This window comes from Malus sylvestris, chromosome 16 (assembly GCF_916048215.2).
Source record: "Malus sylvestris chromosome 16, drMalSylv7.2, whole genome shotgun sequence".
Taxonomy (NCBI): domain Eukaryota; kingdom Viridiplantae; phylum Streptophyta; class Magnoliopsida; order Rosales; family Rosaceae; genus Malus; species Malus sylvestris.
Window position 1 is genome coordinate 6252208 of NC_062275.1, and position 17027 is coordinate 6269234.

The following is a 17027-nucleotide window of genomic DNA, read 5'->3' on the forward strand; positions in this document are numbered from 1 at the left end:
ACCAACTGACTTAACTTGATAACATGTAGCCCTATAGAGTTAAGGGTTAGTAAAATATTTAACCTAGCAGAGTGAGTGGGGATGTGAAGGCCAAGGACACACGTGAGTGGGACTAGGTGTCAAGTCCCCGGCACTGACTATAACAGCACTTTATGATCACATGCAACCTTCACGGGCTACTCTTTTTTCTCTGCCTTGTCCTCTTGACTTGCATCTATGGCTACCAATTAACGGATTTTGCTGCTACAAATTTCTCTTAAATTCCTTTTTTTTTTAATGAAATTTAATTTAGTGTACATTTCTATATATATTGCTTGTTTGACATGACATGGCATGACTTGAGTTAAAAAAGTGTTGGATTGGGATTGGGTGCTTGCTTGCACCCTTATATATATTTTTCTCATATTTTTATATATTCAAGTTTATCTAATACGAGAAAGTTTTAATTTAAATAGTTTTTTAGCTAAAATGATCATTGAGATTTGTATAACATATCACTTTGGTCCCTAAGATTGAAAATCAATAGAAATGGTCCTTGAGATTGTCCACCATCGATTATTTTGGTCATTCCATTAAAAATTCCGTTAAGTGTCCCAGAAGTTTGGGCAATTTTCAAATCTTCGTAACTCAATCATTTCTTAACCAAATTCGACCCATAATATATCAAAATGAAGATGGGAAAGTGTAAAACAAGATTATACCTATTTGTAAGCCCAATGGTTGTTGGAGATGGCCGGAAAATAGCCTGAAAGGTGACTAGTCCACCAGAAAACTAGAAAACTCACCTGAAATAAGGTAAATTTTAAACATTCATAACTTCTTCAATACTCAACGAAATCTAGTGATTCAAAAACGGAAATCATACTTCTCGATGAGACGAAGAGAATAATATTTTCTCGATGGCTAATTCGCCGTGGTTTGGCAGGAAAACGACTCGAACGTGGCTAACTTGAGACCAAGACAGTCACTTTAGAGCCGTTTTTCAGCCAAACCACAGTGAGTTGGTCATTGAGAAAGGTACTATTCTCTTCATCTCATTGAGAAGTATGATTTTCGTTTTTGAATCACTCGATTTTGTTGAGTATTGAAGAAGTTATGAACGTTTAAAGTTTACCCAGTTTCCAGTGAATTTTCTAGTTTTCCCGCTGACTATCACCTTTAAAGTTATTTTCCTGCCATCTCCAGCAACTATTGGACTTCCAAATAGGTATAGTCTTGTTCTAAACTTTCCTATCTTCATTAGCCCAAATAGGTACAATCTTGTTCTAAACTTTCCTATCTTCATTTTGATATATTATGGGTCGAATTTGGTTAAGAAACGATTGAATTACGAAGCTTTGAAAATTGTCCAAACTTTTGGCCATGAGCTCCGGGACACTTAACGGAGTTTTTAACGAAATGACAAAAATTATCGATGGTGGACAATCTCATTGACCATTTCTATTGATTTTCAATCTCAGAGACCAAAGTGATGTGTTATGCAAATCTCATGAACCATTTTGGCTAAAAAGCCAATTAAAATCACGAGGCCTTCGTAGTCTTCTAAAAACTTATAATATTTAATTTACCTCGAGAATCAAACAATATGAATACTGATCACTTACTGTGTTGTAACAGTCAATAGGAATAACAGTGGAGTTCATAGATTTTTATTTTTTTTTTAAAGTGCTTTGCGTATTAATAAGAAATAAAATTTCGAGAGACTTATTTGTGAGAGAATCCTTAATTTTATGAAGTAATGTAAAACCCACTGCGCCCATAGTTTTGCCTTTTCGGTTTTTACGGAATTCTGAAGGAAGAACAGAAGAGTACCAAGCCTGCAGTTTGTACTACCATTATTTTGTAATGATTTGTCCACAGAACAGTGGGAAACAAAATGGTTTCTTTCAAGTCACATGATCAATACTTGCGATGCGATGGCAATGACTTTGAGAGACGATAATTAAGAACTAATTGAGGTTTAGTCTGTTTTTAGTGGTGCGGTATAACAGTGCAGAAACAGTATATCTGTTTCGATAATTGATCAGATTATTGTCTGCTGAAAATCTCTTGAACATATTTATTGTTTATACTTAGTTGTATGAGAGAATCTCTCGCTAAACTTCTCTTTTTTCTTCTTCGATTTGTTGGATTAGATTTTTAATTTTGAACTTTTTTCTGTGTAATTATTATTAAATTTAATTCATGGGTTGGTATGTTTTGTTGGACATGTTACGTTATTTTCCTTACGATGTTCGTGTTCGGTCTTTCTGTTTTATTCCTTACCATAGTCCATATCTATATAGTGAAATGTTTTTTCTTGTATTCAAGCGATATTCAAATTAATTTATATAAATTTTGGAGTGAAAAATTCAAACTTAAATAAGAAAAAAAACACATTATTTTAGTTAACTTGGTTATGCTAAAGTCTAGCTAGCATTACAACTTACATCGTTGTGAACTATTTCATGGCTTTCATATAATTAATTCCAAGAAGACGATGGGAATACAGTTGGAATATTTTATGGGAACAAAACATTATGATGATATGTATACTACAGAGATATATATTTCTGTTTCTGTTACTTTCGGTTGAATTATTTTTTCTGTTACTTTCGGTTGAATTATATAGGTGTATGTGTCTCATACTTTTTATCAGATAGAGCTAGCTAAGCAATTGAGAAAAAAACATGAGGCCAAGAACGTCCCCATCGTTTATTACTCATTTCTGTGGCTGATGAATTGACAGAAATGCCAGAGCCGAGAAGCTATTAGCAATAACATGCACACCTCAATTCCATCACCCACAACTCCTCGACTTCTTCTTCCTTGCCCGTCCCTTTCCCCGATTTCCTTCCAAAACTGGTCTCTTCCTCTCTCATGCATTATGCTTGCTTGCAAGAATTTATTGGTGCCCAAAATAATAAAAAAAGAATAAGGAGAAATTAGGTTATCATCTTTCTTTTTGCTACTCCATTAATTAAAACATTATTATTTTTTAATTTTAAATCAAGGCCTTAGGTATTAATAAACATCATTAATTATTTCAATAATAAAATATTTTTATTTCTAAATATATTCATTTATTGTTAGCAATGTTACATTTGGTATGTTTATATTTATGGCTAAATTTGTTATCATATATTTTTATTTTTATTTTGTACCTATTTTTAATTTGCAACCCTTTTTTAATTTGTACCAATTTTCTTTTCAATGTTAATTTGTACCCATATATTAATTTCTTTTTGTGCCAATATTTTTTAAGTTTTATTTGTATTTGTACCCATTTTTAATTTTACTAAATGTACCCATGCTAATTATATGTATTTATTTTATGTTTTAAAATATATCAGCAATTATTTTTTAAAGTATGTTAATAATTATGTGGGTACATTATTTTCTTTGCTATAATTTTGTGAAGAACAATATTATTCTAATATTTATTTTCAAGTATTTATTATATTTTAAAAATATTATTTGAATTTGTTTAAATTTCATAATTTGTGGGACATTAAATGCATGAGTTAAATCGCTTAAATAATGTTAAGGACATTGATCAAAATATTTAAACAAATAAAATTTCAGTTTAACAACTAAGTTGATTAGGGAACAAAACCAAAATGATCCAAAGAATAATGATAAGATAATAAGAATACGGATGATGAATTATGTGATTTGTTTGCTTTCATACTCTAGTATTTTATACAAGCGATGTTGCGGGAGAAGAGATGTGAATTCAAAATTATGGAAACAATATTTTCTATAATTTATGATCATATTGTAGCATTATTTGCACAGAAAACCGTTAAATTTTTTGTGCTGTCATGCATAGTTAATAGTTTTCCTTTTGTTCTCGAATATCAATTGATTCTAGCGCACAAAACTATATTGCTCTTAATTTGTTGGCTGCTGTGCAGGTGCAGGTCTATGCATATCAGTCCATGCACATATATATATGATATGTATAGATAATGCACATATATGCAACGAATTGTAACTTTTTAATCGCAATTTTTGGCATGCATGGCAATATATATATATATATATATATATATATATATATATATTTTTTTTTTTTTTTTTCTTTTCTTTTGTAATTTCTGTGACAACTATGAGTGAATAAGATATAGACACTTGGAAGTACGACCTGGAAGACCTTCTTGATTAGCCGTCCTTTTGTGCTTACATTAAATTTCATGTTCTCGTGAACTTTGAGTACTCTCGTGATCTCCATCTCCATGCGCAGCCAGATATTGATTAGGGTTTCCTTTCCTTCTCTTCGATTAATTATTAATTTTGAGAAAATGTTTAGATCATTCACCAACGCATCAAAAATTTCATGCACACATGAAAGTTTTCATGCAACACCTAATTTTATTATATTATATTAATTTCATTAAAGATTAATTTTCAGCCTCTAATGTTGTAATTTTTTTCACCATTGTGGCTTGAAGACAAAAGTTAATGCTAGGAAGACTAAATTTTTTAATTAAATTTTTTAAATTAAATGACATGGAAATTGATGATTGAATTATTACTTAAGTGTTAATTAACATGCTTATTTCTTATTGTCGATACATCATTTTATTTGCAAGTTTAGTCTACCTAGCATTACCTAAGACAAATAATATGAGATGATCAAAAAGCACTTTTTCGCATCACATAAATTATGTTTTGCTGCCCGTTTGAACTCGGAAGCTTCTTGTTTGATTTTATATTTTGGAGCTGGTGTGTTTCGGAGGCCAATAGTACTGATGTACAATTTACAAGCATTAATCAGTAACACACAGTTAATTATGATCATGATATAAAATATAGATAAATATGACCGTTAAAAAAGGGGCAAAATGTGTCTCTGTACAAACTTCAACATCAGTAACATCACCATCGAAATTACATGCTAGTTGCATAATGTGCAACAGTAATCGAATAGGTCCTACAAATACCAATCACCAGATTGAAGTTAACTTGTAAGCGAAGGGTCACGGATCTTTCTAAGATTTGGAGCTAGCTAGCTAGCTCTACCTGTATATATATCATATGATTACGATAATGATTAATGAATTAATTACATTAATTCATCAGAAATAAACTTTCCCCATCGGGGTTTTCTCTTTGTTGTTGCTGCTACCGCTAGGCCCGTAGGCCCTGCTGAATGCTTATGATGTTATAGGTATGGATGGTGGGCATTGTTAAGCATGTGAATACACACACACACACACACACACACACACACACATATATTTCCAGTTTGGATTATGTCCATGATCTCAATAGATTCTTAAAATATTTACCGAAGACAAAATTGCCTTTGTCCCGACGTACCTCTTTGTTTGTATACCTTTGATACCCTTGGCTTGTTATGGCCTACAAGAAGAAAAAAAAACCCTTATTGTAGCCACAATCACGGATCGATTTAGACAGCCGCTGATGAAGTTCCCCCCATACCGCCATTGTTTCTTTGGGGACAAGATTCCAGAGACTTTTCCCTGTTGCTTCTTCTCCCTCTCTGACTTAGCATCTAATGCATGCATGCCAAGCCACAAAACCCTTAATCAAAGGCACGTATATATTGTAATCGTATATACATAATATATATATATATATATGTTTCCGTGGATATTTAAACCACGTAAACATTTCAATTAGAATTAATAAGATAATATATTGCAAGGAATGATTTTCACACATTCTTTTTTCTTATTATTTACATCTTTATTTATTTGTGTTCACTGAATTCTCCTTATGATTGATGTAATTCGAAATTCATAAATAAACATGGGTGCCGCAATAGGAGAAATTAGAAATGGGTGTTGGAAATTCACTTGTGTGTTTGCAAATTGGGTTATGATATTGATAGTGAACAATGGACGGGACTACTGTGTTTGCACATGTGCATTCCTGTTGTGTAATGGAAGGGGTGTGCTATCCACACACCCCATTTTACTTCTCACACACCTCTTGATAATTTATGTCCGTTGATCTTCTTCAATTCATCCGATCCAACGGTCGAAAATTAAAAAGGTTTGTGAGAAGTAAAATGGGGTGTGTGGATATCACACCCCATCTGGAAATGCATCAGAATTCAGGCATGTTGTAAGTACCATCAGTACGACCGATCTAAGAATGTTCATGGCTGTTAAAATATGAAAGCTGCAATAAAGCCGATCGATGTTGAAGCAAAAAAGAAAACTAAACGATAATTAAAAAAAAATACCGGATGGTAAAAACTAAACAATAAATATAGTTTATTCCTTAAAATTAAGTTGAAACCAAGTTTCTCGACTCTTCTGTGCGGTCAATGAGCATGCATGGTATAGTTTTGCTGCTTTAAAAAATTCCAGCATCTCATTACTGCATTAATAAATGGCAACAATGCGAGTAGAAATTATAAAAATATAACAAAAAATCGTGCGTCTGTTGTTTCTTGATCCATCTTGCAAATTCCAGTGATGTATGCACATCTGTGTGTATGAAATGGTGAATCTAATAAATATATGACACAACTCAACCACTGGCTAGTAGTAGTTGATATTACAAATTAGTCATATTCTCGGTGGCCCCTTTTCATCCACATTTGGAATTTCGGGCGTTTTGTGTTCTCATCATCATACAATAGGTCCAGTCTCATCCAACCTCAAGATGCAAAATCTTCCATGGGCCATTGCCTCTTCTTTAGTACTAATAACTACTAATGACTAGTCTCCTTACGCGCGTTTTTGTTAACGTGTGTATAACTAGACTCTTTTTTACAATGTATAATTCATTTATATTGAATAAATTCAACTTAACTGCTCACACATATCATTATATGAGAGTGTGGAACGTGAATACAAATGAAATAAGTGTAGATTACAAAAATAAAAAATAGAGGACAAAAAAAAACCAAGTTTAGAATTGCTTGCTTTTCTTCAATCAATCACCATATGACACCTAGTAATTGTATAAAATTTCATCAAATGTGTCGGCAGAAGGATCCCAATACTTTCATCAACCAGTCAGTGATTATTTATTGCAGACAGCTTCTACTTTTCATGTCGTTTCATTGCTGCAGAATAAGCTTTTGGTTGTAGTTGTTGGGTTCTGAATGTCATCTTGCCAATTAACAAATCAGAACTTCTGTTGGACCGGATTCGAATATCCGAGTGGTCCTCAATCGTCCTTGTCTGCAAATTAACTTTCTAGTTGTCCCTATTCCAAAAACGAAACACATTTCATAGTTCATACCATTTCCGAATATAGTGATAAAAATGGGCAAGGCTGAGGAATGGGGATTTGATTATCCCTGAAATTTGGTATAGGCCCAGGGCAAGGTGCAAATTTGAACTTCTTTAGTTTTAGTCTCGAATTGGTTAATCCTTAATCGCTTAGATTTGGGTATTAGAGTCAAACTTTGGACGGAGTCTCCTATGAAGTACAATTCTACACCTCTAATGATCAATCATGTCAATAAATGAAATCAAGGTCGAAAAATAAAGAGTGGAAGTGAGGTTTTTTCAATGCGTCAGTGTCTTTAACAAAAGAGTGATCAATTTCATAACTATAATTCTATATAATAATATTCTGCGCAACTGCCCCTTAAACCTCCCTCCAATAATCCTTTACATTACTAGAGAGCACTCTACAGGCTCATTACCCTGTTCAGTATACTATCAAACAGTTATTTAGTTATGTGCATATAGGGAACCGAATCATAGCTCAGTGTGCACAATATCCGCTGTAGTCAGATCTGCAAGCTCAGCTTCAGATGTCTCTTTGTCATGGGAATTCAGACATTCTGCTGAAGGATGCACAATGCCATACCCGAAGCCTTGCGCAGAGTTGCAGTATGTTTCCACTTGGCCATCCTCCTTCTCTAAGTTGACGTCAGTCAGGACTATGTTCCTGCATGGAACTGTGTCACTGCAGGCAAATTTCATGGCCTTCGCACTCTTTGTGGTTCCATAAATGTTCTTGTACATGACTTGGGTTATTTGCACCGCTGATGTCTGGAATGTCATGACAAAGAAAAGCAACACATTCACAATTAACAGAAATTTGACAGAGTTCTGGTTATGATTGATTTAAGTGAAGCATTGGGGAGTTTAAACTACAATCAGAGTCAAATGGATGAGAAATCAGCGGTGAAAGAAAGAAGAGATTCGGAGCATTACCAGATTTTGACAAGTTTTGGGGGAATCACAGTAAAACTGATCTATGATTATCGGGTTTGATACATTTTCCATCTTCACATTCTGGAAACGGACTCCACGAACATAACCAGCACCGCCCTATACCCAAATGCAAACAGTGAATGTTAACATAGGGGAAATCCATCTGCAACCCGAAAAATAAAACAAAGAAATCCCATTAATAGATTAAAAACCTGCCAAGTCTTAATCCTGAGGCCATTGGTCGTCTCCCTGAGGTATGCCGTATCCAAGACCACTTTTGTGACCATGGCAGTGGAGTTATCCTTCCCAAGACTTCCGATGCTAAGTTTCAGAATTTCGTGCCAACAAAGATAATGAGAACAACGATTTCAGCAGCCTGCTATGTATTTCTTTTGGGAGACATGACTACATGAGACACAAACTATAGGATTAGTCTACAGCAAAAGTAGATGATACCTGATTCCATGTCCTGGTCCGCAAAAGATTCTTTTCATCTTAATTCCAGAGGTACCATTGACAATTGAGACGCAATCATCACCTGAATCAACAGGAAACACAATGTGTCATGTGATCAAGCGCCCTTCAAGTGTGATCAATTGTTTCCTTTGTATCCAATCAAAGGTTAATTTATGATATTCCTTGTTCATATAACCAATTTAGTCTTGTTTCCATCCCAGTTCTTTCTTTTGGATTATGAAAAGTGAGATGAGACATGATATTGAAGAAAGTTTGAGAACCTGTTCCAATTTTGCAGTCTTGGAGAATCACATTAGTAGATGCCGTGATATGGATTCCATCAGTGTTGGGACTGTCTCCTGGAGCCGAGACTTGTACTGCATTAACTCGCACCGCGTCACACTGAGAGATGACAAAATTCATCTGTTGGGCGTTCTTGATGGTGATGCCTTTTACATTTATAGCTGAGCTTTTATCAATAGTAAATGCCTGCAATAAAAACTCAACTTAAATTCTATCCAGTGATCCTGGTGTCCATATCATTTGAATAAATTGATTTTTGGATCAGAGGGAAAGGTACGTACAGTTGGTGCCCCTCTGCAAGGCTGTAGAAAAAGAAAGAGACAGAGAGGTAAATCAATATCCAATACCAAATGGAATTTAAGTATTTGGATACAGTAGAAATGATAAAATACTAAGATTTACATTTGTCTTGTTCGTTTTGCAGGATGCGGCCCACCATTTACTGCCTGAGCCGTCAATAACGCCATGCCCTTGGAAAAGGACTCCATTCAGTTTAGTGAAATCAAGCCATGTTCGTGGAAAATTTGGATCCCAGTTATTAGGCTCATCTGGTGCTACTATAGTTCCTTCAATCTGTGCATTAGTCGTACCATTTACAAACACGAACATTTCATAACAATGTAGAGGTGTAAAGTGACGGAATATAAAGAGTTATCATTGATGGTTAGAATGGAGATGGATTATAAAGAGCTATCTTTCCAAAAAATCCAGAAAGGTTTTACCTGGATGATCAAGTTATCCGCACATGGCCCTTGAAATTTTGTAGCATTCACTAGATACCGGCGTCCTTGGGGTACCAAGAAAACTGCTTTTGTTGTATTGCAAGCAATACCCCAGGCTTTCTGGAAAGCCTAAGAATAATGGTAGTGTAAAAGAATTAAATGTCAACAAAAATGGTAAATAGTTTGGGTAAACGATTCTTTTTTCGTGGTTAAAATTGGCAAAGTTCAGACGTGCTAGAGCTGTGAATCGTCATGTCTTTTTTGCAATAAATTAACTGCTGATCACAGTACGTTGTATAATTAATATTCTTTCAGTTTATTGGCATCAAAAGTTGAGTCTCAATATTTTGGCAAAATCTAGTATTTGAAAGTGAGTTTAATTGTTCAACAAATGAAGTGCATTTGAATGACAAAAAAAAAAGTCACCTGAGTATCATCAGAAACTCCATCCCCAGCTGCGCCGAAGCTATCCACGTTAACAAGAGTCTTGCTACCACGTTCACTTTTCCATGTCGGGATGTCGAAAACATTCAGCTCATTGTCTTCTTCTATGTTAAAGCTTTCAAGCTCATGAAGCATGCTCATGTTGTCACAGACCACGTCTCTTGCAACTCCAAAAACCGCTATCAGCATACCAAAAACAAAAACCGCAAAGAGATTATCCATGCTTGTCTTTTCTGTTGTTTTGCAAGATTAGTCGATTCGTATAATTTCAACGAACAATGGGTTACCATTTATACGTACAGATTAGTTTAAGAAATCCAAAGGGCTCTCTGGTTTAACATGGCTTGGCTTGAAAGTAGATGAAGATGTTACATTTTCTACAAGCCCACACTTAAAGCAAGGGAAAATCTTTGTTGTTTGCTTTACTCTTAAATCAGTGAACAAAATGAACCAGAAATAGTGTTTCACTCTGGCATTTGTTTCAGGATAAAAGGAAAGTAAAGGTAAATCAGCAAAGTGCAATACTTTCTGGATAAATCGAATTAATTTTTAAGGACAATTTGATTTTCAAGGGTTTTGAAATAAAATGATTGGATGTACAGCTGCAGTCTGCCGTACAACAAAATCTAAAATGTTTTTTGTAAGAAAAGCAAAAGAAAAGGTCAACGAGTTAGTTAGACCAAACATAGAAGCATATTTTTACTGAGAAGATGTAAACCTCATGAGCAGGGGCCGGCCAGATGAAAATTTAGCTGAAAGCATCATGCAGTGGAGACTGGAGAGAATTCTGGTAAGACTGCTTGATTAGGACAACTCACACACTATGTGGGATCCTGTTGAGTCAAGTGGAGTCGAGCGGGATTAAAATACAAGGGATCTTGTGTTTTCGTGAGAGGTGGTCTATGGAACCCCTGACCAAGATTTCCTCCATACAGAGCCACAGTGGGGTCAATGAAGAATCCGATCAGGTGGTTTCATCATTTCAAGATGCTAGCGGTGATGGTGACTGTTTACCTCGATCAAACTGTGACCCATCTCCCATTTCACTTTCCTTGCTATTGCAATTTCCCTGATTTGCATTGCAGTGTCAAACTCTCCAATTTCAGAATAAAAGTTTGAAGCTTGCAACCATATCTCAGGATCTTCGACATCAAGCTCCAACAACAAAGTTTTTACCGTTCGTCTTCCGACTGTTTCGTTCTTGTGTATCCTACAACTACGCAACAACGAGCTCCACATCACACAGTCCCCATTAACCGGTGCCTGCTGCAGCAAGTCTTCAGCTTCCTCTAGCATACCCGCCCGGCCTAAGAGATCAACCATACACGAAAAATGCTTTCTGTCCGGAGAAATATCATATAGTTTTTTCATTGAATCAAACACAAATCTTGCTTCTTTGACCAGTCCTGAATGGTTGCACCCACTTAACACACCCAAGATTGTCACTTGATCAGGTTTCAGACCCTTTGAGATCATTTCTTGAAGCAAATCAAGACCTTCACTTCCCATTCCATTTCGTGCATATCCATGGATTATCGACGTAAAACAAATGACATTCGGTGAAGGTAGTTGTTCGAAAACTTGTCGAGAAAGCTTGACATGGCCACACCTTGCATAGGCATCGATTAGTGAACACGAAACCGCAATATCAGATCCAAAACCTGATTTTATTGCACAACAATGTACCAATTTGCAGCTGCCCGAACTTGCTAAAGCAGATATCGATAAGGCTTTCAGGGTCGTGGATAGAGTAACTTCATCAAGACCAATTCCCTTATCAACCATCAAACCAAACATTTCCACCACATCCTCAATAACACCGCAATGCAACAAAGAGGTCATCAAAGAATTACAAGACTCCAACGTTTTCTCACCAACACTTTCATAAATGGACACCGAACTTTCAATGTCGACGCATTTCCCGTACATATCTATTAGAGCAGATTGAACATGAACACTCCCACCATGACCAAAACCCGACTTCAAAACATAAGAGTGCATCTGCTTTCCAAGTTCAATATTCTCAGTCCTACTCGCTAAATTCAAAAACCCTATAAACGAACGAATCGATGGCCTCTTCTCCCAAAACTGCATCTCAACAAATAACTTAAGAGCATCAAGCAGCAAACCATTTTCTGCGCAGACCCAGATAATTGAATTCCACGAAATCACATCCTCCATTTGAATAGCTTCAAATGCTTCTGTTGCATCAATCAAGCTCCCACAAGCAGAGTACAAATCCACCAGAGCATTCGCAACAAATACATTCGATTCCACCCATCCGTCCTTAACAACTCGGCAATGTAGCTGCTTTCCTTCATCCAAGAGCCTCCCATTACTACATCCGCGGATCAAATAACAATAAGTAAGCCCATTTGGATCCACACCATCAAATTCCATCGTGGAAAACACACCACATAGCTCATCCAACCGACCAAGTTCACAAAACCCACGTAACAACAAATTCCAAACAGCTACATTTCGGTACGGTAATTCATCAAACAGCTTCAAAGCTACATTATCTAGTCCCATATGCAAATAAAGATCCACAAGGGAGCCCCCCACATACAAATTCAAGCCGAACCCAAGTGAGACAACCCTGCAATGAACTTGCATTCCTTCTCTACAAAACCCTGCGTCGTTACAAACACCCAAAACCGACGAAAACGTGGAAGCACTTTCTCTAATTCCTTGTGAAACCATTTCAGCATAGAAGTGAAAAGCCTGTTCCGGAAACCCATGTCGGCCGTGCCCAGAAATCAGCATGTTATATGTTACAACATCGTATACAGGCATTTCATCGAACAGTTTGAGGGCAGTGTTCAAGTCCCCGGATTTAATCAAACCATCGATTTTTCGGTTGATGGAGTATACAAGGTCACGAACACTGGGTTCAAAGTACGAGTTCAAACGCAGAGATGACGAGGTTGATGAAGCTGTGGCTACGTTGAAGTTTGTACTGAAACGTACGGAAGACAGTAACCTAGTAATCCGCATTGGCCATGCGCCTCTCCGAAATGAAACTGACAACATTTGCGATATCCAATATTCTCGGGTTCGTATTAATCATTGACCGAATTCATTACCCTCTCTGTCGTTCTGTCGTATTTTCTGCGATGTTTTAAACGACTGCTAAGAGAGAAATTGACGATATTCTAAACTATCAATATTCTACACTATTATATCGAAAAGACAAATCGATTTTGTTTCGGGTCAAGTCTTAAAAAAAATAAAAAAAATTCTCTTTAATCTTTGAGGATAACTAACAAAAAAAAGATTTGAAAGTTTTGAGTTTTAACGATAAAGACAAAATAAAGGGTAAACTAAATAGTACTAGGATTGACTTTTTAATGTAAAAATATAATTTTTCGTTAAAATGAACAATATTTTCATTAAAGTTCCATTTTCTTCGCGGTTCTTCTTGAATACGCCAACACTGCAATAGAAAAAAACCGAGAGGGAAGAGCCTTAGAGGCCCAACCTTCGACTTCCAGAGGTCCATAGAAAATTTTAAGCAAGGATTTCAGCTGCCTCATAATGCCCTAAGGCGCGGCTCAGCTGTCTAAGCGCGCCTCGACCACGTCTAGGCCAGTTTTTGGCTACTCTCATTGGATAGAGCCGCCTAGGCCCGTCTCGGGCCGTGTTTTTTTATAACATTGGTCTGCATACAGACATTCTCTGACCTAAAAACTTGGTAATGAAGCCCAAAGAACACATTTTTAAAACTTTGCTTTGCTTGCAAATTGCACTTTATTAATTTGATTCCTACAAGACACTTTTCTTCCAGCCACAGCCACTTGAAAAGTTGAAACTAATATTTCTCATTTCAATCCAACTTGCAATATGCAAATGAACACCCATGAAATATTTGGAATAAGGAAGAAGTAGAAAAAAGTGCGAGCAGATCTTCGAACCATCACAAGACGGAGATGAACATTCTAATACATCGACGACGACGCCGCCTCCCGGATAATAGGAAAGCCATTTTCCCGACCAAAAACCAAACAGCAATCAGCTCCATACAAACTGTTCTACAATTATAATGATATTGACACCGTCGATTTACATTTAGCAGCAAATGGCAAAAAACACAAGCAGCTTTCACATCACTAACATGTAGCTGCAATCGCCTCCAAGAGGTAGGCCACAAAGCGCATCTGAGTTTCTTCATCGATTCTGGAAAAGAGAGGGACGTGGACAAATAAAGATTTGTGACCCTTTTCTTCTGCAAAACGGAGGGAATGATAGTAGACATAATTGCACACGAAACGTCCAGCATCATCTGATATTGCCGCATCATATCCTCGATTCTTCAAGATCTTAAGGATTGCCTCGATCGAGCAACATGTCTTCAAGAACCAAATGGTGGAAAAGTTAGCGCACATGGACGCGTGAGAGATATGGGGGAAGAGAGGACTACATGAGCATATATGATAAATGGTTTCTTGGATGACGACACATTAAGCCACGTCCAGTATAAGTGATTCAATCAAAACTTAAAAGAAGACGGACCATTAATTTGTTTATATGCAACAAGACCTTGTCCACAACTCATCTAACAATTTATTGATTGGGAAACTAAGCACACCAATATGTGACATTAGCGTTACATTCCACGTAAATCAATGTCAAACCCTGCAACATTGAAGGCTTGAAGCCTTTCCCTCGGTTGCTTATACAAGAAAACGCAGCAATTCTGCAAAATGTTAACTCAGCACAAGGTGAAAACTATACATTGAACTCCGACCCTAAGTATTTGGTACCCGACACTGACAGCATATCATAGTATTGCAAATAGATTATACAAATACCTTTCTTGCTCGTGTAATTCCTCCATCCTCGGGGACTATTAGTCGTTGCTGGAAGAAGAGAAATAAAAGAAAACTAAGTTCAACAAATTCAAGATAATAGGAACCCTGGTAGAGTAAAATAAAGAAAACACCATTAAAATAGGAAGAATCAGACTCACCTGAGGTTGCCATCCTAACTCATCTGGACAGCGGAAAGTGGCTTCATTTACTGCTCGCCGCTCAACAGAAAATTTTACAGCCGCACTATTCACCCCCAGGTGGAGCTGAACAAGTAACGAAAGTAGAACTATTAAAACAACGTGCAGAAGACTGCCGCTAACTTATGTTTCTGCATAAAAATGTCTATTGGAATCTGATCACACAAATTCATGAAAACGTTTATCTGCAAAGCAACAAAACCTGACAAGAAGCCTCTAGTGAGACACAAAAAGTTTATGGCAAGTTAGGAATCAAGATAGTGCGTTGTGTGTTTCACAAGACAAACTAAGCAATCAGTGATCAAAATGTCTTGTCAGTCCTCACAGTAGTAATCAAGGGTAACATGTTGAACTATGAAGCAAAAGGGGACCTTCTAAGTCAATAGATGCATGAAATTTAGCACAAGTTAGAACAGTAACTTTTTTTAAAATTTAGAACAGTAACTTTTTAAAAAATTTAGAGCAACACTATTTACTAACCAAAACAATGTGGATGCTTCTTTCATTTCTAGCAATTCAAACCCACCCTGAAAACAAAACTAAATTTTGCAACTCTAAAGGAGACACTCACCCATACAACTTGTTCATTGCCGTTAGAACCGGTTGCTGAAATCCCCGATTCCATGGCCTTGTAAAGAGCGGGGCGCGCGCCGTCTCCCGCTGTTTCAAGAACATCACAGTTGCCAAGTATAAGACCAGCAGACAACCCTCTCTTCTCAACGAACCCCCTCAGATTGCTAACTATAATCTCTGTGGGATTCTCAGCAACCCCCTGGAACTTCTTGAACCCACTCACGTGAACCACCACTCTCTTTGGTCCTTCTGATCCCATTTCCTCACTCTGCACCTGAATCCAATTCCCAATCCTCGATAAACTCCGCTGTCAAAACACCAAATTCAAATTTTTCAAAAACCCAACTTTTCTTTTCGAAGAAAGTTGTAGTCTTTTTGGTCAAAGAAGAGAACCCAGCAAAGACTCTGAGATAATCAAGCTAGTTTACTAGTGATTTAAGCATCAAACACCAGATTTTCACTCAAGGTATTATGAAGTATTAGAACATAATGAAAACATAGAAAACAAGCATGCAGTATGTTTTCATTTAAGTATTCAACAAGTTTCTTAAAATTTATTGAAAAGAAAAATTAAATGCAAATTGAAAGTTATCTATTTTCTGTCTAAGTGAGTTGCAACTTAGACGGGTGCTTAGGCGGGTGCCTAGGCGGTCAAGGCGGGTGCCTCAGCTGATCTAGACACAATTTCTTAATTTTCAAACGCCTAGACATTAATCGAAATGGTGACCAGCCATCTAGCGTCTAGACAGGAATTTTTAGAACAGTATTTTCACTTGAATATAACGAAAAATGCATGCTTTTACCGCCAAAAATGGGAATTAAGCCTTGGAACTCTCAGTTGAACAATTAAAATTTCATTACAAAAACACACAACAATTCACAATTTAAAAGCTAAATGGATTAAAGAAATGCATTTGCAGAGTTGGGTTGAAAGCAGACCTTAGAAATTCAGTACGGAACTCTGTCCTTGGAGAATTTGAAGAAGGAGAATGCCGTCCTCAAGTTGAAGAAAGCAAAGCTGGTTTTGGTCTCTTATTCTTTCTTCGGCCTTTTACTTTGCTTGCTGGTGCCGGAGGCTAATTATATAACCATTTGGTCGTTAGTCTTTTACGAAAATGCCAGGAAAGTCTGCCTCATCCCCTCCATCAGGCGGTGGAATGCGTCATATCCTTTCGTTTTACATCAAACCGTCCTTGGTCCATTTATGTGTTCCGTCATGGCAATTGTCAACGGAATCGACAACTCTGCATGCCCAAAGAATCGCAAGAAGTCGACTGAACAATCCTCACGCAATCAAGGCACTCATGTCGTCGAGCGATACATTGAACGTAGAGAAGGCAGTGCCGGTCAATTTGTGCTTGCTCGCTGACCCACTTGATGCCAGCACTC

At 36.7% G+C, this 17027-nt stretch overlaps 3 protein-coding genes across 4 annotated transcripts; all 3 read right to left on the reverse strand.

Annotated features, from left to right (window-relative positions):
* Nucleotides 1-7491: 7491 nt before the first annotated feature.
* LOC126607951 (probable polygalacturonase At1g80170) lies at nucleotides 7492-10972 on the reverse strand. 2 transcript variants are annotated; one of them, XM_050275671.1, is made up of 10 exons: nucleotides 10776-10972; nucleotides 10040-10236; nucleotides 9614-9742; nucleotides 9294-9464; nucleotides 9173-9193; nucleotides 8870-9077; nucleotides 8589-8670; nucleotides 8345-8453; nucleotides 8133-8249; nucleotides 7492-7967 (listed from the first exon to the last, which is right to left on the reverse strand). In XM_050275671.1, exons 2-10 carry the CDS (start codon nucleotides 10196-10198, stop codon nucleotides 7671-7673), a joined length of 1293 nt encoding a protein of 430 aa, XP_050131628.1. In that variant the 5' UTR covers nucleotides 10199-10236; nucleotides 10776-10972; the 3' UTR covers nucleotides 7492-7670. The 2 variants fall into 2 exon arrangements, with proteins under 2 accessions (XP_050131628.1, XP_050131627.1); XM_050275670.1 differs by lacking the exon at nucleotides 10776-10972 and having other exon boundaries at nucleotides 10040-10736.
* Nucleotides 10973-11044: 72 nt separating this feature from the next.
* Nucleotides 11045-13769, reverse strand: LOC126607950 (pentatricopeptide repeat-containing protein At3g03580-like). The gene has a single exon (XM_050275669.1). The coding sequence runs from the start codon at nucleotides 13088-13090 to the stop codon at nucleotides 11048-11050; it is 2043 nt and encodes a 680-aa protein (XP_050131626.1). The 5' UTR covers nucleotides 13091-13769; the 3' UTR covers nucleotides 11045-11047.
* An 85-nt stretch (nucleotides 13770-13854) lies between these two features.
* On the reverse strand, nucleotides 13855-16858 carry LOC126607952 (uncharacterized). The gene is made up of 5 exons (XM_050275672.1): nucleotides 16578-16858; nucleotides 15637-15945; nucleotides 15027-15131; nucleotides 14869-14916; nucleotides 13855-14406 (listed from the first exon to the last, which is right to left on the reverse strand). The coding sequence occupies exons 2-5, from the start codon at nucleotides 15895-15897 to the stop codon at nucleotides 14167-14169; spliced, it is 654 nt and encodes a 217-aa protein (XP_050131629.1). The 5' UTR covers nucleotides 15898-15945; nucleotides 16578-16858; the 3' UTR covers nucleotides 13855-14166.
* Nucleotides 16859-17027: the final 169 nt, after the last annotated feature.

Excerpts from the sequence above, each read along its gene's own strand:
- LOC126607951 (XM_050275670.1), bottom strand. The coding sequence starts at position 10,279 with ATGGATAATCTCTTTGCGGTTTTTGTTTTTGGTATGCTGATAGCGGTT. Across the intron at positions 9,465-9,613 it reads CGGATAACTTGATCATCCAG|ATTGAAGGAACTATAGTAGC; the intron begins GTAAAACCTTTC and ends ACTAATGCACAG. Across the intron at positions 7,968-8,132 it reads CCAAAACTTGTCAAAATCTG|ACATCAGCGGTGCAAATAAC; the intron begins GTAATGCTCCGA and ends ATGACATTCCAG.
- LOC126607950 (XM_050275669.1), bottom strand. The coding sequence starts at position 13,090 with ATGTTGTCAGTTTCATTTCGGAGAGGCGCATGGCCAATGCGGATTACT.
- LOC126607952 (XM_050275672.1), bottom strand. The coding sequence starts at position 15,897 with ATGGGATCAGAAGGACCAAAGAGAGTGGTGGTTCACGTGAGTGGGTTC. Across the intron at positions 15,132-15,636 it reads GCAATGAACAAGTTGTATGG|CTCCACCTGGGGGTGAATAG; the intron begins GTGAGTGTCTCC and ends TTACTTGTTCAG. Across the intron at positions 14,407-14,868 it reads GAATTACACGAGCAAGAAAG|ACATGTTGCTCGATCGAGGC; the intron begins GTATTTGTATAA and ends TGGTTCTTGAAG.